At 46.2% G+C, this 25,714-nt stretch overlaps 1 protein-coding gene across 1 annotated transcript in view; it reads left to right on the top strand.

Moving 5' to 3' along the window:
- Positions 1 to 5,071: 5,071 nt before the first annotated feature.
- VASH2 (vasohibin 2) overlaps positions 5,072 to 25,714 on the top strand; it is a 67,082-nt gene continuing 46,439 nt past the window's right edge. The window contains exons 1-2 of the mRNA XM_018552840.1: positions 5,072 to 5,196; positions 19,898 to 20,381. Coding sequence (XP_018408342.1) covers positions 20,037 to 20,381 — 345 coding nt within the window. The 5' untranslated portion in view covers positions 5,072 to 5,196; positions 19,898 to 20,036. The remainder of the gene's footprint in view (positions 5,197 to 19,897; positions 20,382 to 25,714) is intronic.

The following is a 25,714-nucleotide window of genomic DNA, read 5'->3' as shown; positions in this document are numbered from 1 at the left end:
TTTCCAGGAAGGCACGTCACGTCTGCTCGTGCGTGTCCGTTCATGTGCTGCGTTTGCCATTCATCCCCATTGAGTTTAATGGGATCCTGAATGCGCAAAACACACGGCAAAAAAACTCATGTAGCAAATTTTGTGAAATGCATTCCACGTTTTTGGCTTGCTTGTTTTAAAACGCGTAAACACGGAGGAAAAGCGTGCATCTTTCTGGCCATGTTTTGCGTGCCATTAGAAATCAATGGCAATGCAAGCGCATTTTGTGTCTTGCCATGTTTCTGTCAATGCATGGCAAAGTGCGCGGTTTGGTGTCATGGAATCTATTGTATTTTTATTGACTTTGTGAATAATAAAGTGTAAAAAATAATTAGCGTCTTCTATGAGGCATTTAGACCAGAGTTTCTGAACCAAGGTTCTGTGGAGCTCCAGGGGTTCTGCCGCCATTGCAGTGGCTTTACATCCGCCCAACGGTGGCTTCACTTTTCCCCCTGCTTGCTCTATTTTTTGCGTTTGCTGTGCAACTGAACACAGGCAAAGTTTTGCCACACGTCTGATCGCACTGTGGGCAGGGGGGACGTGGAAGCTTTGCCATTGAATTCAATGCACCGCCAAGCTCCCTCCCACCCCAGAACGCAGGGGGAAGTTTTGTGAGGGATCGCGGTGCGTTCCAGCAGCTACCGCTCTGGAACGCACCACATTAGGTGTGAACAAGCCCTAATATTTTAAAAGCACATAGTTTTGACTGGTGATATATAAGGCTGCAGTGGGTTTAGGAGTGAGGTATCTATAGATCTATAGTGTTTTTAATATATTTTCTGTACTTATTATGTTAAAAAATACAAATAAAATACTATGATGATTTGTTTACTTTTTAATAAGCAAAACATATAGTAATATGTATTTACCATTTGCAGCCATCAGGTGGAGCTCTATGCGAGTCTGAATAGCAGCTGAAATGTCAGTAAGCAGACATTGTGCTAAACACAAACTCTATAGGAAGAACAACCCTCCCACTGTTCTGCTAGTGGATTTAAGGACAATTATAATGAAAAATATTGTTTTCTTATAGTTGTATGCAGAAAATACATGTGAAAACAATATTTGGGATATGATCTGTTTTATTTCAGATACCTTCATTCATTATTTTCTCATGTATTTATGATCATGATGCGGGACATTACATGGGACAAGGAGCGGTATACAATGACCACCCTTGAAGAAAATGGGGCTCTTGTTGACTATGAGCAGGTGAAGAGACACTGTTGTTATGTCACTGGTATGTCACCTTTCCCACTTGCACACCGCAACATTGCGCACTGTATTTATGTGCATTCATTTCAATGGGCTGCCCGATAAGTTCATGCACCTTTTAGAGCTTCCAGCTTTGCATGTTTTTAACCATGCATTTGCTACGTGTGTTGCTTGGCGCCTTTGGGGGCCATTAATATTGAATGGCACTGCAAGCATGACAAGCATTTTTCACATCACAGGGTTTTGGGTACATTCATGCACTACACTAAAGTGATTGGGGGCTCCGAACTGCAGGGACAATGCCAGTGACAAAGCAGCTGAAGTGTTGGGTGCTAAAGATTATAGTTCCAGATACACAAGAATGTGAAGATTGAAGGCAACCTACATAATGATGAGTAATATAATTGTGTTGTACAATGCTGGACATGTTGTAAACTTCATCAACGTTGTCAAAACAGTGTGTCTTGAACTTTTGGTTTGAACACTCATTACTGAATCCATTGGTTCAGTATGACAGCCAGGAAACTAGCATTTTCAGAGTAAGAGGTCAGTAATGTCAGCCTACAAATGGATGGAGTGCTTACAGCCCAATTACAGGAGTTACTCGTGTTACTTTGCAATAGACAGAAATGATTCTGTACCCATAAAATGATTGGTGGCTTGTCTCTAAAGAATGACTTTCATCTTTGTATTCTTCATCTTTGTATCACTATACAAACCTTCAGTGAGTGTGTGCGTCCTACAGGAGGCAGTCATGCCGTGCAGAAAACTATGCTCGCAAAGTGTCAAATTATGATTGTGGACAAGTTTGCATTTTTAAAGCTCCTTAAGGCCCATGTCACACTTGTGATCCTGTTGTGCTGGCAATTTGTGAGCAATGGGGAAGCTAAACAGAGCACTCATCTGTCTCTATGGCATACTTGGGTTGCTATTCAGATTGAATAACTCTTTCACCTACCATGACGCCAGTAAGAGGATCGCTATACAGAGCACACACCTACCGCTATGGAGCCAGTAAAAGGATCACTAAAGAGAACGCTCACCTACCTCTATTGTATACTTGGGTTGCTGTTCAGATTTAATACATCTTTGACCTATCCGTATGGTGCCAGTAAGAGGATTGCTAAAGAGAACACTCATCTACCCCCTATATTACCAGTAAGCAGACTGCTAAAAGGATCACTCACCTACCATGGCACCAGTAAGAGGATTACTAAAGACAGCACTCAACTACCTCTGTGGCACCAGTAGGAGGATCACTAAAGAGAGCACTCATTTACCTCTATGGTGCCAGTAAGAGCGTCGCTAAAGAGAGCACTCACCTACCCCTATGGCCCCAGTAGGAGGATCAGAAAAGAGAGCACTCACTTACCAATAAGAGGTTCTCTCAAAAGAGCACTCACCTACCCCATCGCACCATTAAAAGGATCACTACCTCTATATTGCCAGTAAGAGGATCACTAAAAAGAGCACTCACCTGCCCCTATATTGCCAGTAAGAGGATCACTAAAGAGAACACTCACCTAACCCTATGGTGCCAGTAAAAGGAAAAGGTAACTGGGGTCTGGCTGTGGTCAGGGGTCTATTGCAGCAATCAGTGTACAAGAGTTTGACCTTTCAGTTGGTAAACGTCGGTTATCCAAGTAAGCATTTACAGCCATTGCCGAGTCACAACCTGCCAGTTACTATTTCATGGTCACCTCTTCACTAAAGTCGGGTCCATGTGGCTTCACAATATTGGATTTTAGCAGTAGCGTGTCTATGGTGCTGAAAACAAGGTAAATAAAGTGTTTGCACACCAGCCCCTGACCCCTAACCCTTAGCTAATCTTTAAAGTGAACATGTGACCAGACTATGGATATTTAAGTATTTACAGACTTTTAAAAAGCAGTAAATGATGTTTTAAAACAAGCCCTTAGTTACTTCTGTAGCTGCATGCATTGTGGAGCAATTACCAAACTTCACAGAAAGGACCATGATCCCTAGAGACCAGCTGAAGCCAGTCCACCAAATACTTGGTAGGGGCTCTCCTGAAGAGAGCCCCTACCAAGCCGACAGAATCGCTTCCAGTGTAAAGCTGACAGTTGGCTTTACAAGTGTAAACACAGAGGTCGGGAGTCCGTTTAAAGGTGCCTGCTGCCAGCAGGGCTGGATTCCCCACAAGACCACCGAGGCCATGGCCATGGAGTGGCAGGGAATAGAGGGGCACCACAGCCGATACTGGCCCTTTAAACTTTTTAGGAGGTTCGGCTGCCTGAGGTCCTGAGCTTGCTGGTGACCAAAGGCAGCTGTCTGTAATAGTGCCGGTCCGGCTGCACATTGCCTCCTCCTCCTTCCCAGCGCCGGCAGAGCACAGGACAGCCCTACACCCACCAGCACAGGCCTGGAGCCCGGCATGAGCCCAGATCCCACCCGTTAAGCCCTAGAGATGCAGGAAAATGTCACTTTCGGCATTTAGCCGAAAGTGCCATTTTCGGCCGGCGCCCCCCCTTCACTTTTCGCCCGGGGCCCGCTCCCCTGCTGCCCCCCCGGTTGTTACGCCACTGCACGCAGTCATGGTGAGACTCGCATGCATCCCTGGTCAGACCTGCACGCATTCCTGCTGAGATCTTCACACATCCCTGCTGAGATCTTCACACATCCCTGCTGAGATCTGCATGCCTACCTGGTGCGACCTTCATGCATCCCCGCTCTCCTGCTGTCTGGCCAATGTTGGTGGTGCAGTCTTCCTCCCAGCCCGTAGCAGCTGGAGTGGGTGAAGGAAGGTGCCCGTTGCCGCCGAGGAGCCCGACTATTGAAGCAGGCATTCAAAGAGCAGCTGAACCGGTCTTTTCTCCTCCCGGCCGCTGCAGCTAGAGCGGCCGAGAGGAGAGAGATGACAGGTGGGATCGCTGTGGCGGCTGTCTAAAGGCCCCCCGCCAAAGCGACTCAGGTGGCCCGCACGGCATCAGGGGGACCCTTTTGTTACCCATAGCGGCCGCCTGGGTCGCTATGGCAATAGGTTCCGCCACAGGCGAGTTAGCACCTAACTCGCCTAATTAGAGAGCTGCCTCTGCCTGCATCCCTGATGAGATCTGCACGCATCTCTGGTGAGACCCAAAAGCAGCCCCGGTGCGATCTGCACAAACACCTGTATAATTGCTGTGTAATCATGGATTGATGGTCACTGTAGTCCTCTATAGCTGGTTGACATTCTCCATTGCTGTATAGTTAATGATTGCACCACAATAGAGAATGGGGGGTGGAGGGGGGGTTGTTGGGCAGGGAGGGGGGCGCATTGAGGAACCTGGCCTTGGGGCAGCAGAGAGTAATTCCGGACCTGGCTGCCAGCAACGTATGCAATGCTGTCAGTGGCAGTGAAATACGTTACAAAACCATTTTAAACGCATCTTATTGCACATAGTGTGAATGGTGCCTCATACTTCAGCAGTACTGGATGTGCTTCTTGTTGATAAAGCATAAAATAAATTATTTGCATAACTCCGCCCACTATTCTAAAATGAAGAATAATCCTCTTATTTTTGGGATATGTGATGGAATGAGACATGTGAACGCCTTCTGTGCTAAGAAGCTTTCACTGTGCTACACAATCCATTTGTAGTGCTTTTTGATCCCTTTAGTCCCCTCACCAGAACCGGTCCAAATCTAAGAGCAGAACAATTATCCGGAGATCCGCTACAGATATCGTCCGTCCATCGGAGTTCACTAGGATCACCCCCCTCGGAACCCGCCTCTTATTCACACCTCCTAGCCCCGCCCAGCCACACAGCTCCGCTGCCAATCACCTCCGCCCAGGCACCGCCCCTCTTTGTTGTTCTGGCCAATGGTGTGCAGCGGAACGTCCCTGACCGCCGGGTGACAGTGTTACAATGTAACAGGCGGCTGGGAAGCGATCCAGTGTGACGGGCTGCCGCTGGGAGATGGCCGGACGGAGCTCTCCGGGGACAGCAGGTAAACGAACGCTGCAACCCGGGCTGTGTCCCCCGGGAGAGGGGAGCGGAGGAGCGCTGTGATCGGAGGGTGGGAGATGCCGCAGTGTTGAGCCCGATCTGCTGCAGGGACTCCCGTGTAGAGTGAATGGGAGACACACACACAGCGGTGATCATTGTACTACTGCATGCAGAATGGGATCAGAGGCTGGGGGAGTATGGACAGGGTTATGGGGGGAGGTGCAGCATTGCACACTTCTATCTGAATATTAATGTCATCAGGTCAATCATATTCTTATATATAATGTTTTATATCTGATGTATTAGCCCATAGGATGAATATTAATGTCACCCCAGTCACTTGTGATCATTATCAGCATTATGTTATTACTGCTGTCATCACCCGGCTCAAGCCCCAATTTTTCAGAAAAATTAGTATCCATACGCCGTGCCAATTTAATAGCGCTATGTACAATTGCGTATTTTAGTAGTAGGCGCATCTATGTGCAGATCACAACCGGCAATCGTCGTCTGATGAACGTAAACGCAGGACACGTGTTGATTCACCGCATGTACACACAAGCGTTGACAAGGCAGTGCAAGTGCATTATGGGAGAAGACCGTGGACAAGGCTGTTGGTGCATGAGGCCGCACAAAGCTAAAAGAGTGCTCAGTTCAGTAGTATTTTGCGTGATACGTTACATTCTGCAACAGCTTTGACGGCCGGAATACAGTAGGCAAGGCAGCGTGTTGTAGTAAGCACTTTACACACTGTGGAAAAAGGCAATAGCAAAATGCGTTGCAGCACAGGTTATCACGCTGCTGTGCGTTGAAGCAGAAAAAACACCATGTCTGATTTTTTAAAATATCCATTCTTGTGTGTTGGCAAATGGGATGCCTTGATGCAACACGTGACATGTTACATATGATGCGCCGCACGGGCGTTACAGCAGAGCCGGACTGATCCCAGGAGCCAGGTCGCCAATGTGCCTTAAAAATTACACACGACGCACCGCACAGGCGTTACTGCAGAGCCGGACTGATCTCAGAGGCCAGGTCGCCAATGCTCCTTAAAAATAACCTAACTTTTCAGGACTTCTCTAGTTGTCGCCAATGGAGCTGACTCCTACAAAATCCTGCTGGCTCCTGGATTGGACAGACTGGCTCCTGACTTCTATAGTCATTGGTCCACCCCTGCATTAATGCAACACACAAGAACAGCGAAGTGTGAAGGGGCCCCGAGGCGTCTAAATACAGTCATAGGGAAGCATTGTATATTGGTAGATAAAACAGATTTGTTTGGTATGTGATGCGCAGTTTGTTTTGTAGCTCATCTGCCTATCGGCCAATCCAAGTGCGCCAAAGTAAATCACTTGGCAGCCCGCTGGCGTGCACCAGCGTCCATGTATATGTGCATGCCGGCAGTCTGTGGTTTCCTCTGGATAGGTTGGCTGAATGATGGATTGCAAATCGTTTGGGACGTTCCAAAGTCCAGTAATCAGCGGTTGCAGGATTTCAAATTTGTCCGATTCCCCCGTGGATGAGAGTACCGGACATGCGCAAAGTCATTCCGGAGGATCAACAAATCATAGTTTGCTTGTGTATGGTGAGAACTGCAGATCCGGCAGAGGATTGCGAATGGATTAGCGCATATCTAGTCTAGGCTTCTGTATCTGCAGCAACCTTCAGCTGCCTCCGGGCAGTCACACATTAGATATGATTTTGGTGTAGAATGCAGATGATGCAGTGTATAGTGAGCGAGCTGCGGCTGCCTGGCTCGGTGTGGATGTAGTACGGGCAGCCTGGTATTGTGCCACATTGACGTTGTATTGTAGTATTTTCATTCAGTCAGCATCCAGTGTTAATCCATTGCAGCTGGCTGATGCAGTATCCTGGCGGAACGAAAGGAGATGCATTACACATCTATGTGGGGCAGATCGCGTTTCCTGCCGCTCTGACTGCTCCTCATTGTCTGGCCTTTGACACGTGTGCATCGCATTTCTCTGGAAATCTGCATTTAGCCTGATGTGATGGCAGAGGTGGCAGTGCCATGCAGGGATCCATATTCTTGGGCGCATGCGTGTGGTTACAGGAACAGAAAACGTGTAATAGATGAAGGTTTGGGTTCATTTAATCCCAATGACTAAAATCCGATTTAAAGCTCCCAGTAAACATTGCTCCCCTTAAATCATCGCCAATCTAGAACATGAACCCCTTCCCCCCCCTTTTTTTTTTATTCACTTTCTGGCCCACCCCTATCTTCCATTCCCACCTAGGCAAGAATGGCGTGCTGGGCGTTTGGTGTCTCCCGGGGTAATGCATGTTGCATATCCCAGGAGACATTGGCGTTCATACAGTGGACAGAGGAGGAAGGTGGGCCTGGCGCGCCCTGGACCCGGAAGAGACAACCAGCTACCAATGGCATCAGGGCAGAAGATGGCAGCGTAGGATCCATCGTGTGGCAACGTAACGCAGATCACAGAGGGACAGCGCTGGATCTGCTGGGCAGTATGTGAATCGAGGATAACCCAACATTAGGTAATTAAATGTCGGTGGGGTGAAGCTTTAGTCTCATATCTTCAATTTGATTTACAATGTTTTTAAATCTGCAGCTTTTTCTAAATACCCGATCCTTGTTAGGCTTTTCTAGTTAAAGGGTGACAACACTCTGTCACTGATACCCAATTCTGCTCCTGCGTTGTCACCCTGTCACATGCGCTTCCAGTGGAGACCACAAGTGGCCATTTCCACATAGATTAGGCAGGCGCGGCCCTCTGTGATCACCAGTGGACAGCCTGCATTGAGAGATGCCATACGACCATCGCTGGACAGGGGGTAGCTATGAAGAGGCTGCAGGAGATCAGTAGCACTGATATGCAACAAAGGATGAAAACAAATATTTGATTACAAAAATGAGCTGATCATATCATGAAAAATACACAAATGGATGTTAGATGTCTGGTGAATAGTGCATGCCAAAAGCCTCCCTGGTGGGTGTTCAGGGGGAATTGTGGCCCCTGTGTCCTGTAGGCGCCATGTTTTGTGTCTGAAGGTTCTCATGCATCACGGTCAAGGTACGGCTTGTGGTAGTTGGACGTATTGAGCTGCACTTGTGTTGTAATGTTTAAGATGTTTCACCATTCAGGCAGTTCTGAGGAAGCCGCTGTGATGAGTGGTGAAATGCCTTCACCGTTACACACCGTGACTAACTACCACTAAGAGCTGTCACGAGATTAAACAAATCCTAAAAGAATCCTGTATCCTTCTGACCCATATTTATGGTGTAACATGAAGCATGGTCCCCCCCTCCCCCCCTCCGCTTTCCTGGATTGAGGGGTTCTTCTCCCCACAGGCTCTTGTTTTCATTAGAATTTGAAGTCATCCATTCACAGGGATCCGTAGGGTTGTTCTCAGGTTCTTCAAACCTATGCAAGCCTATGGGAAGAAGTGTTAATCACCTTCCAGGTCCGGGGAGGACTATTGGAGCACAGAGCCAGAGGACAGAGGAGATCTCAAGATACACTATATTGCCAAAAGTATTGGGACGCTGGCCTTTACCTGCACATGAACTTTAATGGCATCCCAGTCTTAGTCCGTAGGGTTCAATATTGAGTTGGCCCAGCCTTTGCAGCTATAACAGCTTCAACTCTTCTGGGAAGGCGTCCACAAGGTTTAGGAGTGTGTCTATGGGAATGTTTGACTATTCTTCCAGAAGCGCATTTGTGAGGTCAGGTACTGATGTTGGACGAGAAGGCCGGGCTCGCAGTCTCCGCTCCAATTCATCCCAAAGGTGTTCTATCGGGTTGAGGTCAGGTTCCTTCACCCCAAACTTGCTCACCCATGTCTTTATGGACCTTGCTTTGTGCACTGGTGAGTGGTCATGTTGGAACAGGAAGGGGCCATCCCCAAATTGTTCCTACAAAGTTGGGACCATGAAATTGTCCAAAATGTCTTGGTATGCTGATGCCTTAAGAGTTTCCGTCACTGGAATAAGGGGCCAAGCCCAACCCCTGAAAAACAACCCCACACCATAATCCCCCCTCCACCAAACTTTACACCTGGCACAATGCAGCCAGACAAGTACCGTTCTCCTGGCAACTGCCAAACCCAGACACGTCCATCGGATTGCCAGACAAAGAAGCGGGATTCGTCACTCCCAGAGAACACGTCTCCACTTCTCTAGAGTCCGGTGGTGGCGTGCTTTATACCACTGCATCCGACGCTTTGCATTGCACTTGGTGATGTAAGGCTTGGATGCAGCTGCTCGGCCATGGAAACCCATTCCTGAAGCGCTCTACGCACTGTTGTTATGCCAATCTGAAGGCCACATGAAGTTTGGAGGTCTGTAGCTATTGACCGTGCAGACAGTTGGCGACTTCTGCACACTGTGTGCTTCAGCATGCGCTGACCCCGCTCTGTAATCTTACGTGGCCTACCACTTTGTGGCTGAGTTGCTGTTGTTCCCAGTTGCTTCCACTTTGTTATAATATCACTAACAGGTGACCGTGGAATATTTTAGTAGCAAGAAAATTTTATAGAACACCGGATTCCATTGATTTGGAGGGGTGTCCCAATACTTTTGGCAATATAGTGTACCTGTAGCTGAGAGGGTTGGTGCGTGGTCTAGATGAGTGTTCAAAGAGGTGATGGTGGTGGTCTAAAAAGTTGGAGCACAAGACGCTGCATTGAACTTGGATCAGTGTGGTGAAGGTCTTGGGGTGAGCTTTGTGGACTTTTATTGAGGCTGAATTTGGACATTTGTGCTTTAGCACAGTTTTATAAATAGTTTGGGCACCGGGTCTCTGCGTCACCATTAGCAGCAGTGTGGTCAGCCTGCCGTTTGGCCTCCTACAGTTGACTGTTGGGATGCCTGTCCGATAGACCTGTTTGTCAGCTCGTTGGCCAGTTGACGGCTGATGGCTGCTGCAAATTTCAAGGAAGTAGCTTGTTCTTCTCAGGATATCCAGGTAAGAGGTTCACAAACAATGATTTGCTGAAGAAAACTGCATACCGTTAAAGCCCATCTCCAGGCAAACCAAAAATGTACTCTTGTAGTGGGGCTACCCCGGCACTGCAAGGGTTAAGTATGCGTATATGTTTAGGGGCTGGAATAAAGCAGATTTATTTACCTGATCCCCGCTCCCACGGTTGTCAGTGCTTTCATCTTCTCCCCTTCGCTCCCTCTGGCGGAATGCCCTTCATCGCCCTCCCATCTAATTTAGGTCTATGGAACCTGCATTAGACATGATGACCTCAGCAGGCTTTAGACCAGAGGATTGAAGGGGAGAAAAGGCTGTGGGGACTCATTTAGCACCCCGAGGAAGCTGGCAAGAGCGGGGATCAGGCAAGGAAATTTACTTTACTCCAGCCCCTAGACATCCATGAGCACTTAACCCTTGCAGTACAGGGTTAGCCCCACTACAAGGATAGATTTTTATCTTTGCCTGGAGATGCGCTTTATGCATGATGGCAAACATACGTGAAAATAGATTTGGAGTTTACATACACTTCTTTTTGTTTTGTCTATCTTATGACAGTCACTTTATAAGAGCCTCTGCATATGGAGTCCAAGTTTAGGACAGGTTTACTTTTAAGTTGATTACTTTCACATAAGAGCACTATGATTCCCCTATGGGTCTATGAATGCCAATTTAGAATTGGTCAGCACTGCTCCATGACTGTTTTGCCTTGTATCAGCCTGCTACAACTCCTATGCGGCTTGCCCACAGTATCTTAATTTTTCCCTTTAAAGGAGAACTATGGGGTTAGAGCTTTTCCCCATAGTTCTCCTACGGGTAACGGGAGGACACAAACTAGCGTCCTCCCGTCACCCAAAGCTCAGTATACCGCGAGCTGCAGCTCATATTATACTGTGTGTGCCGCAGCCGGAACGGATCCTGACAATTCTGTCTGGATCCACCCAGCTGCCTGAGTGACAGCTGGCTCTACCTATCTGGAGGCAGAGCCAGCTGTACCCTCCCCCGTCCGTTCCGCCAGTCAGCGCTGGAGGATCGGACAGGGGAGAGGGGGGGAATCCCTGCAGGGACCCGTAAGTGACAGTCACGGCTCTCTGCACGGATAGATCGAGAAGTGAGCGAGCGCCGTTATGTGTTCCCTCACTTCCCGATCTATTGAGCCGACGTGTGACAGTTTCATTGTGACAGGTCGGCTCAGATTATGAGGCTGAGTGAATCACTCGCCTCATAGTTCTCCTTTAATTAACAATGAATACTTACAGGGTTATTTGCAACAGAGACTATTCCTATTTAAAGGGAACCTGTATTGAGGGAAACATGGAGGCTACCATTGCTGACCTTCTTCTGAAAATGCTAGTTGTCAGTCTGTCAGTTCAGCAAGTGAAGTTAGAACTGTGCCAGAACTAGTCCGAACTTTGAGTCACAGAATAAGGCCATCTCTCTGCTCTCCGCTCCTGTAAGCATATTCACAGTGTTAGACTGACAGCACTGCACACAGCAGTAGACACCAGATTTGCTGACCCACTGTCTCCTCCTTGCTTAAGGGATTACAGGAAGCTGATAAAACGGCAAATTAACAGCCAACTCTGGGCACTAGACATGTGCCATTCGTTTCGTTCCGCATCCAAATTTTCCGATTTTTTTTTTTATTTTTTCCCCCCCCAGAAATTTGGACATACAAACACATCCAAATTTCCGAATCCCAATGCATCCGAATTTACGTTTCCGAATTTTCGGATCCTGTCCGAATTTCGTTCAAAACCAAAACTGAATTGGACATGTGACTTTTTCTGGCCAATCAGATGTGTTTTTCGGTTTAATGCATCCGAATGGGTCTGAACACGAATTTTCGTTATGACAATATGGGAGCCATATACAGTATATGCATATAATACTAAAGCTGAGGCTCCTAGACCCGAATGGCAATCGGGATCCGAATTTATGAATTGTATTCGGGAGGTCCCGGATGCCATTCAAGTCTGGGAGCCTCAGGTTTAGTAATATATGTATATGACTCCCTGTCATAATGTACACTTCCTTCTTCACCCCACAGATTTTCTTGTTTTACATGCAGGTGGTAGTCCTGCCCCGATGTAAGTTCTGGCCATTCCGGCTCTAAGCGCTAGACCCCAGTGCTATGGTCGCATCCCCGCCTCCTTCTCCTCCTTACCATCACTAGACCCCAGCGATATGGTCCCATCCCCGCCTCCTTCTCCTTCCCATCATAAGACCCCAGCTCTATGGTCACATCCCCACCCCTTCTCTTCCTTACCATTACTAGACCCCAGCGATATGGTCACATCCCCTCCTCCTTACCATTACTAGACCCCAGCGCTATGGTCACATACCCACCTCCTTACCATCACTAGACCCCAGCGCTATGGTCACATCCCCTCCTCCTTACCATTACTAGACCCCAGTGCTATGGTCACATCCCCTCCTCCTTACCATCACTAGACCCCAGCGCTATGGTCCCATCCCCGCCTCCTTCCCCTCCTTACCATCACTAGACCCCAGTGCTAGGGTCGCATCCCCGCCTCCTTCTCCTCATCATCACTAGACCCCAGCGCTATGGTCCCATCCCCGCCTCCTTCTCCTTACCATCACTAGACCCCAGCGCTATGGTCCCATCCCCACCTCCTTCTCCTTATCATCACTAGACCCCAGCGCTATGGTCACATCCCCGCCTCCTTCTCCTTACCATCACTAGACCCCAGCGCTATGGTCCCATCCCCTCCTCACCATCACTAGACCCCAGCGCTATGGTCCCATCCCCTCCTCCTCCTCACCATCACTAGACCCCAGCGCTATGGTCCCATCCCCGCCTCCTTCTCCTTACCATCACTAGACCCCAGAGCTATGGTCGCATCCCTGCCTCCTTCTCCTCCTTACCATCATGAGACGCCAGCGCTATGGTCCCATCCCCGCCTCCTCCTCCTCACCATCACTAGACCCCAGCGCTATGGTCGCATCCCTGCCTCCTTCTCCTCCTTACCATCATGAGACGCCAGCGCTATGGTCGCATCGTTGTATTGCACCGCTTCCTAACAGTGTGCATTGGATACAAACTGGAGCCCCGCACCCTGCATAGACAAGAAACCTTGGTAACACGTATACATTGTCCACAATCCCTCCAGCCAGGGCCTCCTAATATTTAAAGGATCATTACCTGCAATATATATGAATCTGATTTTTGGGTTTACATGCACTTTACCATCCCTCATGCATCTTAGAGAATGGAGCCTTGTCTGCATCCTGACAATAAATACAGCACAAGTGGGTCTATAGACAGCGGAGATGTCTGCGTCTTGGACCCGATCTTTTATTACATATTTAGTTTTAACTGCTCTCTGGTGTGTGAATCTCATCAGTGACTCGCTGCCGTCTTCTTTCGCTCGCAGACGATCTGCAGATATGAGCGAAGTGGCAGAAATTAACTGAGCAAATTAATTAAGCGTGCTTATGTGCTTGGCTATCGCGCCACGCTCGATTTTCACGGGACATGTGTTGTGCGTTTTCATTGTGAGTCACCACAAATCACTGCGCAACTGTTGTCAGATTTATTGTAGCACATTGAAATAGATTTTGGCAACCGACGAGAACTCAGGAACGCGTTTCTCTTATCCCGCTGTTTGATACAATATACGGCAACCATCTTGGAACTGTAAAAACAGCGCGCCGATGTAAGAAAATACTCTCGGCTATAGAAACGAATATTCTGTAAACACAACTTTTCCTCATGTGAATTGTTTGTTTATCCTTTTATATTTTCATTAATGGATATTCTCCTTTTACACCACATTCACACTGAGTGACGTGGATTTTGCGCGTTTTTCCGCGTGATTTCGTGCTGAGCGGCTAGAGCTACATTGCGCTATATTGAGCGACATTATACATTTTATATGGTATAATGTCCATGATGGTACTTCGTTGCTGCTACATTGGGCTGTAACCAATCAACAGTGATCTTCATGTGACATCATTCTTTCATTCCATTTTGCAGTGCAAAAGTAACCCTTCTGTAACGCGATATCGCGCGACAAAGTCATGCAATATCGCCGGTAATGCACGATTTTGCGCGACACCATAGAGTCTATTGGAGCCGAATCGTGCGGCATCCGTGGAAAAAGGGTCATGTACTAACAACGAGCTAAAGGCGACATTGAGCTGTGAAATGTGAACAGCTCTACTGAAATGCATTGGACAAGCTACATGAAGCGATATCGTGTGGAAATCGCACGATAAACCGCTCAGTGTGAACGGGGCCTTATGTTGTGTTCTAGTTTGCTTGCTTTTGATACATTTATAAATAACGTTTGAAGTTAGTACCGTAATAACCGGTATTTTCAAGATTGAAAGCGGAACTTGTTTTTAGTTTTGGATTGAGTGAGGAAAGTGTGTGTGTGTGTGTGTGTGTGTGTGTGTGTACACATACAGTAAACTCCCGTTATCCAGCTTTCATGGGGATTTGTAGTTTCTGGTTGTTTGAGAGTTACTGCTAAAAATAGGTCTACCTAATGCCATTCCCCATACTATACCATATCATAACATAAATGCTGTATTAACTTCATATTAATATTGGAATGCAGCAATCAAAAGCAAATTAAGACAAATAGGCACACAATTGTTTCCAGGATAATAAATGCCACAGATCAGTGAGTACACAGGGGATTTGTTTTTTTTGGTTAGATGAGAGTTCTGGTTAGTTGAATTCTGGAGTTTACTGTATGTATATTAGTTTGTGCATAATTCATGCAAAATCCACAAATCTTTTTTTTTTTTCCTTGTCGTTGTTTATCTGGATTTATTTGCCATTTCACTGGCAGTTTTGGAATTTAACAGCTTGGTGTAAAAAAAATAACTGTCAGTGAATAGTAAACATATACTTCATTCTAAATATTTGAAAGCCCTGCCTAAGAGCAAATACTAAGACTGAGCTACTATTACCTTTTTATTAGCTGGAGGAGCTTCTTCTGTGCTCCTTTCTGATGTAGTTTCACTTTCCCTGACTAAGCCTTGTCCATTGATAGAGCCCACAGACAGTCTGATCGGACGGTGGAATGGAACATGCATGGCAGGCTTAGCTATTAAAGAAGAACTCCGGGCAAATTAAATCTTAACCCGTGTAGTGGGGCTACCCCCACAGTGCAAGGGTTAAGTGCTGGTTTTGTCTAGGGAGAGACAATAACAGTTCTACCCGCCCGAACCCGAGATCCTAGCTGGCTCCTACACTGTTATTGTTGTTAAATGTAGCCATGCAGTGGGGTCCCCCTTGCACTGCATGGGTTGAATGTTTTGTCTAGGGCTGGGGTAAAGTAATAAGTAGAAATACTTGCCTTCTTCCCCGCCTCCAGGCAGCCAGCACTCTCTTCTCGTGTCTGATGTTCCCAAATGTGGACGGCCCCCGTTGTCTTTCCGTACAATGCAGGACTGCTGGCCGTGTATTGTACGTGATGACGTAAAATAGAGCTGCGCTTGGCAAGGTAGCGAATGGAAGTGGCTTTTGGGGGAGCAGTTGCGCATAGGGGAGGGATCCTGTAGCAGTGAAAAATGGCGTAAGTATTTGTACTTATCCTGCCCCCCAGCCAAACGTGTATTTAACCCATACCCATTGCTAAATTTAGCAGCAGCCCGGAGTGGGGCTTTATGGAAGTCTCCATCACACTTGTGCATTTGCATTATCATACATTTTTACTATGATGTTTGTTGCATGTTTTAATGTGTTCGAATATGTTTTTCATGTGTTATGCATTTGTTTTGTGCAATAAAGGTAAAATAAAGTATAGGTAGATAGAGGGGGGGGGCTTATGGGCTAAAATACAAGAAAATGAATGTTGTCCGATTTAAAGTCTACCGGGTTAAAAATGCACCGAAAGAAACACCTGCACCATGTTTCCAAGTTTGTTTTTGGAAATGCGTTGTCTAAATGTGAATGGCCCCCATAGAGGATAATGGAATTCCTTTTGTCATGGCGGCCAAATTGCTTTATATTGAACAAGTGTGAACAGGGATTAAAGGTTATAAAAATGCTGTTATCACTTATTAGGTTAGTTTTAGTACTAATGTGTGTTTTGTGTTAAGTTAGTACTTCTAGTGTTATTCTAGACTCAATATATTTGGCACCAAATAAAAAAATCCCATAATAACAACATTGACAGCTGAAACCTATATTGGTCCATAAACACAGCTGTAAGGTGGCCATGTTTGGCATTGCATTACATCACCCTTCCACCGTGGACTGAACTCTGGCCCTGAAATGTGTTAGGAGCTGTCTCCTGGCCATGATGGAGTTAACAGCTGACTTCCTGTTGAAGGAACAATGCTCTTATTTTAGAAGGCCGCACTTCTGTTTAATTTAGCTCAATCTTTGCATGTAAAAAATAAATTTTGCTGGGTAAACTCTCGGTTTCTTTTTTGTGGTAAACATTTTAGAATGTAGCTTAGATTTACTCTTAGCCATTTAAAGAGGACATGTATACAGAAGGAAAACTACAGCATGTTTATCATAGATGCACTGGAGTTCTCTGGATATTTTATATAAAGGGTCAGCTCAACCAGAACTGATACTTCAACTTCTGGTAGATGCTGGAGAGTTCCCCATGTCACCATTTCTTTTTGTTGGGGGACTCCATTAGTGAAATTTCTGCACTGGGTTCCATGGTCTGTACGCCGGCTGTGCCCATTATGAGGGGTTCCCACTTTCTTTACTGAGTTCCCAGGTCTATACACCTGTGCCCATGATGAGGAATCCCCACTTCCTGCTCTGAGTTCCTGGGTCTGTACACCGTCTGTGCCCATTACGAGGGGTCCCTATTTCATGCACTGAGTTCCCGGGTCTGTAACCCTGCTATGACCATTATGAGGGGTCCCCACTTCCTGTGCTGAGTTCCCGGGTCTGTAAACCTGCTGTGTCCATTATGAGGGGTCCCCACTTCCTGCACTGAGTTTCCAGGTCTGTACACTGGCTGTGCCCAATATGAGTGTTCTCCACTTTCTGCGCTGAATTCCCGGGTCTGTACATTTGCTGTAGCCCATTAGGAGGGGTCCTCACTTTGTGCGCTGAGTTCCTGGGTCTGTACACTTGCTATTCCCATTATGAGGAATTCCCATTCTTCCTGCTAGATTTTGTATTTATTTTATAAAGGGGTTGGACAAACCCCAGGAGCCAAGTAGCCAGCGCTCCTTTCAAAATGTTGGCACCAGCTGTAATTTTTGTTGTTGTCAATGAAGCTGGCCACTAAACTTTTCCTGCTGGCTCCTGGGTTGGACAGACTGGCTCCTGAATTCGATATTAATTTGTGCACCCCTGTTTTTTATATTCTGTAGAATGTAAAAGGAGGAGCTGAAATGCACCAAGGTGGGGTAGGGCAACAAAACTCTCAGGTGGACTAGGGATATCTGTAGACCGAGTTCACCCGAGCCCCCGCAAAACTGGTATTGACACATCCCCCTTCCAGCCCAATCAGCTTGTCCAGGGAATTCCCTACCGCTTTTTTAGGTGTAGCTGTGGGGCGGGCAGTGCTCTGACTGCAGCTTTTTGGGTTGAGAGGGGGTGTCACTGACGGTTTTGTCCAGGGTTGGGTAAACTCAGGGTAACTTAGCCCCCATACATCCCTATTCGAGACATGTCGGAAGCCAGGGCAGACTCAACCCACCAGGCTGCACTTATTAAAAGCTCACTTTTCAGTCTCCTCTGAGTTAAAATTTCAGTTTGGGGTAAACTTTAACTACTTAAGCTGCCATCTTACCTTTTTTTTACCTCTTACCACTATTTCTTTTTTCCTTCATTAATTGTCCGATGACATAGGCCGACGGATGGGGGGAGGTGACCCAGTCTAAAGCTGTTTTTGCCTTTTCAAACAGTTCGGTGCATTAGTCCCCATGTACACAGGCCTCTTGTGATTAACACATGAGAAGTTAAGGTGCCCATACACCTTGCGATTATCGTACGATAATCGCGGGAAATCCCGCGATCGTTCAATAATCGGTAGGTGTATGTAAAGGTGCCCATACACCTTCGAATTATCGTACGGCCGCACGTCTTTTGTCGAAGGAGCATGCTCGAAAACCCGCCAAGAATCGTACGATTGTCGGCGGGTTAGTGGCGTGCTCGTTCGACAACTGCGGAACGGGCCGGTGTGTGCATGCACACACTGCCCGTTCAGCATTGCGGTTATCAGAAGCCCGCCCCTCAGCGGTGGGCGATCGTTTTCTACTGTACGGTCGCACGTCTTGCATGTTTGAAAACCAGCTGAAAATCGTACGATTTTCGGTAGGTTTGTGGCCTGCTTGTAAGACAAATGCCGCACGGGCCGGTGTGCTCAAGCGCACAATGCCCGTTCAGCATTGCAGTCATCAGAAGCCCGCCCCTCAGCAGGGCTGGCTTGCAATGATCGCAAGTACGATCTGCCTGTCCAGGATAGGCAGATTGTACGTTTTTTTTAAATTACCTTAAAACCATCACAAGACAAAAGTCTTGCGATGGTTTTAAGGTAATTAAAAAAAGACGAAAGTCTTCCGATGGTTGTAAGGTGTATGGCCAGCTTAAGATAGGAAGTATAACCAACTTTTATACTTCCCAGATCAATTTTTCCTGGGTTTAGCCGTCGTTAATGCTTAGCTGCATAAAATCCATCTCAATGGCCCTGGGGTGCACAAAATTATTTTTTGTCTAAACACAGAAAGACTGAATGTACCTAGATACTGCTAAACGCCTATGTGTGCCTTCAGCCATAGCAAAGTAATATATGCTTTCAGGTTTGTGTATAGAAATTAGACCCAAACAAACCTGGACACATGTATTTTAATTCTCATGTGCATAGGGTCTGAGACGAGCTTCCAGGGCCAATAAAAACCCATTTTACCTGAGGTTGCCAAAAAACAGCATATCTTTGGCAGAAAAATAGATGGTGTATACCTGCTGTGCTGTTAACTGACCCCTCGAAGATTTAGATTCTGCAAGCTAGGATAGCCAAGATGGAAGCTTTATCCGTGTAAAGTTGAAACATGCATGCAGCTTCCATATACTCGGCTCTACTGTCCTTACATGACTTGTGTACAGCATGGATGCCAAACATTCTATGCTGTCAGACTTGGCTATCTGTTCCTAATCAGGATACTGCCAGCTTGGAGCAAGGAGTGTTGGCTGATCTGTTTGCATACTGTAAATACTGATGTATAGTATAGAAGTGAATACTGACTGATCGAGGGAACAAGACTGAGACTGAGAAAGGGTTATGTGAGATAAGCTTGACCCAAGTTCTCATACAGTGTACTCTATCGGCTGGTCGTAAGTCTGAGCGGTCGTTAAAAAGGTAGATCGTTAAGCTAGTAGCCGTATACCACTGCTTCAGAATCCCATGGCTGGCAGATGTGACTGAATGGCTGTCATATGTGATCTTCACTTAAATGGGGACAGAGCTCAGATTGGCTAATCCTCGCCTCTAGCGAAGATCACATGGCCAAAAAGGTATTTGGTCATGTGACCAGCTGCCACTAGATTTAGGACCAGCTGTTTGTCCAAGATTAGTAAGTATTTCAGGAATTATTTTAGCATACCAGAATTCATAACCAAACACCAAGCAGATATTAAATGTATTTTTTAAATGCAATCCAAGTACCTGAATCTGTATAGGCATTAGGAGGTTTTTTAATAGAGTGATGGTTAAACTTTTGACTTGTAAGATTTTATTCCTATATATGTAACTACTTCTGTATTTATTCTGCTGTGTTCCCTCTTTTGTTCAGGTCTTTGAAGTTGTTGTCTGGCCTCTCTTCGCCTTCCTTATGTGCTTTAGCTGAGTTGTAGGTGTTTAAGATGGACGATCTTCATCCTGGGATGTATTGAACTGGTTGGTCCTCGGTAGTTGGGACGAATTTTGTCAGTATGACCGGGTCCAGTTCCAGCTTCCTTCGTGCTCACAGCAAGCACTGCCACACACACCAGCAGAATGTTGGCACAAAGACTACAAAGCCCGCTCGGTCCCGGAGTCTTCATGACCATCCTCTGGCTGCCTCCCTTACACCTGCCCCAGCCAGCGCCTCGGGCAACAGCTCGGGTGGCTATTCAGAGGAAGAGGATAAGGAGCCTGGGAGTTTGTTTTATGTCAACAAAAGTGGCTTTCCCATCGACAGCCAAACCTGGGAGCGAATGTGGGCTCATGTGGCCAAAATCCATCCTGGAGGCAAAGACATGGTGGACAAGATACGAAATTCAAGCCTGCTTCCCAAGGTAAGATGATGTTTATGGAACTCTTCATATTTTTTTTTTTTAGTTACTGCCAAAAAAAGCTCTATGCCCTTCAAGACCTAATAATCAACATAAAGAAAAATAGAGCCTCTCTATGGCTAAATCCACTTAGTCCACCTAATTGCAGAAGAAAGAGCTAGGGGGAGCCTGTGTCTGGCAGGAGATGTACTCTTTCTCCCAATAAACCATTGAATGATTGGATTCAGCAGTTGTGCAGCTCAGTTTTTCTTTATTCGTGGTACATGGACATGGGATGGATCTATTAGAATTGCTAGGCACCTATGGACGGTTTTTGTAGGTTATTTGGGCCTGGTGATGTGCCTGTGGTGTGTAGCCACTTTCTGACCTTTATAATCAAAAGCTGAAAGCTCATCAGAAACCACTCAGGTTGTCCTGGTGTGTTAAAATTAGGGCTTGACATATCCAAGGAGCCAGGTAGCTAATGTGTCTTAAAAATGACAGCTGGCACCCAATTGGAGGTTTTCTTTAGTTGTTATCAATGGAGATGGCTCCTAAAAAAATCCTGCTGGCTCCTGGATTGGGCAGTATTGCCCCTAAATTCCATATTCATTTGTCCACCTCTAGTTTAAATCCTAGGCCTATTCAATCTGGGTCTGTACTTGCAAAACTTTGACACATGTGAAGCATGGAGCTACTATGGAGTTATATTTTCTTGCTACTATGTTCATTCTTAGGTTCAAGTTTTAATGTTAATGATATACATTGTTTTAAAGTGGAACTCAAACAGCCAAACGTTTAGCTTTAAAAGGCGGCTCAAAATCTGTTTTCCCTGTTAGGGAGACTTTCCTTTACTTCCTGCCTAGATGACCACTTGTTACATGGACAGGAAGTAACGGAAAATCTCCCAGAGGCCAGCCCCTTTATCCCAGGGAGCATGCTTTTACTTGTTGATTTTTCACCCAACTCTAAAGTGTTATTAAACCCTCCAATGTGAGAACGAAATAGGGCTGCTGACTTTAGCACTTACCATGTCTTATGTGTACATTTCTTTTAAATCCTGGCATTGCTCTTTATTTAACCCGTTTAAACTCACTGCATGGGTCTTTTTGGTTTTCGGGTGCTTACACTGCCCTGTAGGGTCCCATGGAGGCTTGTTGTAGCAACCATTTTGCATGTGTTCCTGGCTAGGAAATACAGCAGCCTAGAAACCTAGTACAGCAAGCCACTCTCCTGCTCCCCCCCCAAGGGAAGAGATTGACAACGACTCCCGAGGTAGCACTATTACTGCATGTGAGGCAATCATGCGACTTTTTGCGACGTGCTCAGTCCGCGCTTCCCAAATGGATGTTCCAGCAAACAGTGCTGAGCAAGCTGTAGGCTGCGGTTGTAGAGATGCATAAGTGGAAGAGATTCTGGACATATTTTCAGGTGATAATGCTTTAGGCAATGTTTATAGCCGTTCCATAGTCCAATGCCGAGAACCTCTACTGACCACGAAGTATGATTTGAAAGGTGTTTGAGTCAAGAAAAAGATGTACTACCACTTTGGGTGGCTCCATTTCCTTATAGGGTACTATAGAGTTACCTTTTGATGTGCATTCCCAAGCGCAAGACTCCAAGCATAAGTTCAGATCCTGCCTGAACCGATATACAGAGAGGACTGGACAGGGTGCACATGCACAGTGGTGCTTGGAATTATGGCAGGGGTGAACAAACTAATATGGAATTCAGGAGCCAGTTTGCCCAATCTAGAAGCTAGCAGGATTTGTTAGGAGCCTTGACAACAACTAGAGAAAACATCAAATGTTAGGTGCCAGAGGTAAATTTCAAAGAGCATTGGCTACCTGGCTCCTGGGATTTGTCCAGCCCTGAATTATGGGACATGTAGGATCGAGGAGGGCAATCAAGGCATTTTCTGTGGAGTTGTGAGCTTGTGCTCCCTGACCAGAAGTTCAGGTAGGTGGCACACAGCAGGCAGGGGGCAACATGATAAGATATGAACTGTAAGTGTTCTTTAACTTCTCCTACTTTTATTATCCTCTGCTGAGCTACCCAAGTCAGATCTGTCATGAAAAATGTGAGGCTTTAGTATTAATTTAAATGCAGCTTTGGCTGGGCAAGAATTAGGCAAACTCAATTTTTTTGGAACCACCAAAGAGTTTTTATGAGCGGGCAAATTTTAGATTTTTTGTCAGAGTACGTGTTGAGATTTTTTTGTCTGAGTCTAGTGGCTTTAGACAAGAGTCTATCAGTGCTGTTTATAGACTAAAGCCGAGTATACGAGCACTGTATCTGTTCTCACTCAACTTGTTTGGCTCCTGAGTGTTTTTCTAGCCAAAATAATACACAGCGGGGCCCAAGAAAAGAATTACGGCTGTTGATAGACCTCTTCCTATGATTCACTTGAAAGAGATGTGTACGGTGATGTTGTCTGGTGTTGTTTTCACTCACCCCCGCAGTGCCTTGCTTCAGAAAGTAATGAGTAATATATGTGTTGAATCTTCCTGGAAGCACAGACGCGGCGAGCGTCCACGAACAGCCGAGAAATCAAAGTATTGTCTGCATGTAAATATTGCCATATTTTATGAAATGCTTCTAAAGCAAGTTTGTTGCCAAAGTCCTCAGAAGGCACAATACAATATTTGTAACAGTCTGCTATTGACTAAGCTATTTACTTGCAACATTAAAATCCAGTTGGAGTGTAAGGGCCCTTTCACATGGGCCCAATCTGTTCCGTCTCAGCAAGGAATCCTAGACCAAGGCTGGACAAATTCCAAGAGCAGGTCACCAATGCGCTTCAAAAATTACAGCTGGCAGCTAACTTTTGAGGCTTTATCTAATGTTTGTCAATAAAGAGGGCTCTTAAAAATTCCTGTTGGCTCCTGGATTGAACAGACTGGCTCCTGAATTCCGTAATAATTTGTCTATCCCTGTCCTTGATGGATCCCCTGCTGAGTTGGATGAGAACGGAGATGGATGTTTCTTATGTGACATCCATATTCATTCCAGTTCTTTCTCCATCTTGGTATGGACGAAGAACTCACCCATGCAATCATTATTGGTGGTGGGATGTAAACGGATGCCCACATCTGGGCAGGGCATACATTTGGTCCAGAGAACCTAAATGGATCCAGTGGCTGGATATAGGAGGGTGAATGTCTGCTTGCTTCCGGCCTCCCATAGGTATGCATTTCAGTTGAAAAAATACTGATGTGAGATATTATTATTATTATTACATAGTATTTATATAGCGCCAACAGTTTGCGCAGCGCTTTACAATGTAAGGAAGACATTACAATTACAATACAATTCAAGACAGGATGGTAAGGAGGGCCCTGCCCCTGAGGGCTTACAATCTGAAAGAGGAGGGGGAAATGATACATGAGGAGGTAGCTGTGTGGGGATGAATTGTTTGAGAATGTGATTGTTCAGTGGTTAGGTTGAGGTGGGATAGGCTTCCCTGAAGAGAAGAGTCTTCAGGGAACGCCTAAAGACAGTCAGGGTGGGAGATAGACGGACAGGTTGGGGTAAAGAGTTCCAGAGGATGGGAGAGACTCTAGAGAAGTCCTGGAGGCGAGTATGGGAGGAGTTGACTAGGGAGCTGGAAAGCAGGACGTCTAGGGAAGAGCGGAGTGGACGGTTAGGGTGATATTTTGAGACAAGGTCTGAGATATATCCGGGGGCAGAGTTGTGGATGGCTTTATAAGTGACTGTTAATATTTTGAATTTTATCCTCTGGGCGAGTGGAAGCCAGTGCAGGGGATGCAGACACTGAGCGGTTGGTCAAGTGGATGAGTCTGGCAGCTGCATTCATGATAGACTGAAGGGGGGATATCCTGTGTAGTGGAAGGCCAATGAGATAGGCCTAACACTTTTTTTTGGTTCTAGTCCTGTACCCCCCGAATGATGTTTTTGCTTGCCAAATCCTTAAAGCACCCTTTTCTCTAAGGGCCCATTCACGCCACTTGGAGTGCGAGACCCTTGCCACAATGCATTTGCTGGATTTTGTCTTTTATTTTGTATTATATAGAATGTAACAGGAGGAGATAAAACTCATAAGGCCCCTTTCACACTGGTGCTGTCCATTCCGATTGGCAGGGGATCGTTTCTATTGGAACTGAATAGATGTTACTTTTGTGACATCCGTGTCCATTCAATTTTGTCCTACATCTTGCCATTGAGGAAAATATTGAACTAAGAGGACCCATATTAGGTCTATGAGGAGTCAGATGTAAGCGGACATGCTTCCATTTACATCTAGTTACCTCCAATCCTTCAAAATCCTTCAAAACAGAAGTCTGTTTTTTACTGTCAGGGGGATTCGGATGTAAAGTGATGCATATCCATTTATATCCGGCTGCCCATAGAGTTACATTGAGCTTCTGATCAGATCCGCCTGAAAAAGTGATAGGCGGATGTGAATGGAACGCTATGTGAAAGGGGGCCTAAAGGTGGGTGAGTGCACCCAAGACTCACAGGAGTCGGGGACTTTGACGGGAAGATCTCATTGTTGGAGAACTACTTTTAGCCAGTCATCAGGTAGGCCGTGTCCTTGGAGTTTAAATGGGAACTTTGTCCAGAGCGCACCTCCTAAATCTTTTTTTATCCTTTTACGGTCTCAGAGGACGAAAGCTATTAATAAGCAAACTCGCCAAATCAGCATCTTGGGGTTTAAGAAGGCAGCCTTTTAAATAAATGATGTATGAAGAGATGAAGACTGCTTAGTAAACAAAGTCAGAGGGATGTACGTTTCATTCTGCCAAACGCCATTATCATATTAGATGTCCTGAGTCACCATCCAGGGACATTTGGGTGACACTCCCGGGCGCACCGATACAATTGCTGTGAATGTTTTCTTATTAGGGGACCTGTCATTACCATTTTCACTCACCATGACTTCACTCTTCCCACTTGATTCACAACTTTGAAGTTAAAGAACCACTGTACTGCAAAATATATTCTGTTGGTTGTCATTCTAGAGCAATAACCTATTTCAATAGGACCAGAGACCTTCCATTAAAGCTGAACTCCGGGATCACCAAATGTTGTCTAGATACAAGTCATGTGTATTGTTACTTCCACCTTGGTGAGCTTTGTGTATTCCTTCCAGATCTGTGCAGTAATACAGTGTGGAAGTTGGAGCTTCCTGTAATAAAGACCGGTCACTGCTGCAATCTGTCCTTGTGCAGGGTGACTGGTCTTGTCTCCGCCCCCTCCTGTAATAAAGACCGGTCACTGCTGCTCTCTCTCCTTTTGCAGGGTGACTGGTCTTGTCTCCGCCCCCTGCTGTAGTTTTCTGCAGGCAGCCTGTAGTGGGTGGAGCCTGCTGGGTCCCTGTCTAGGGAGGAAAATAG

The sequence above is a fragment of the Nanorana parkeri genome, unplaced genomic scaffold, assembly GCF_000935625.1.
Source record: "Nanorana parkeri isolate BGI_ZX_2015 unplaced genomic scaffold, ASM93562v1 scaffold1, whole genome shotgun sequence".
NCBI lineage: Eukaryota > Metazoa > Chordata > Amphibia > Anura > Dicroglossidae > Nanorana > Nanorana parkeri.
Note: the sequence above shows the minus strand (reverse complement) of the source record. Positions and strands in the feature narration are given on the sequence as shown.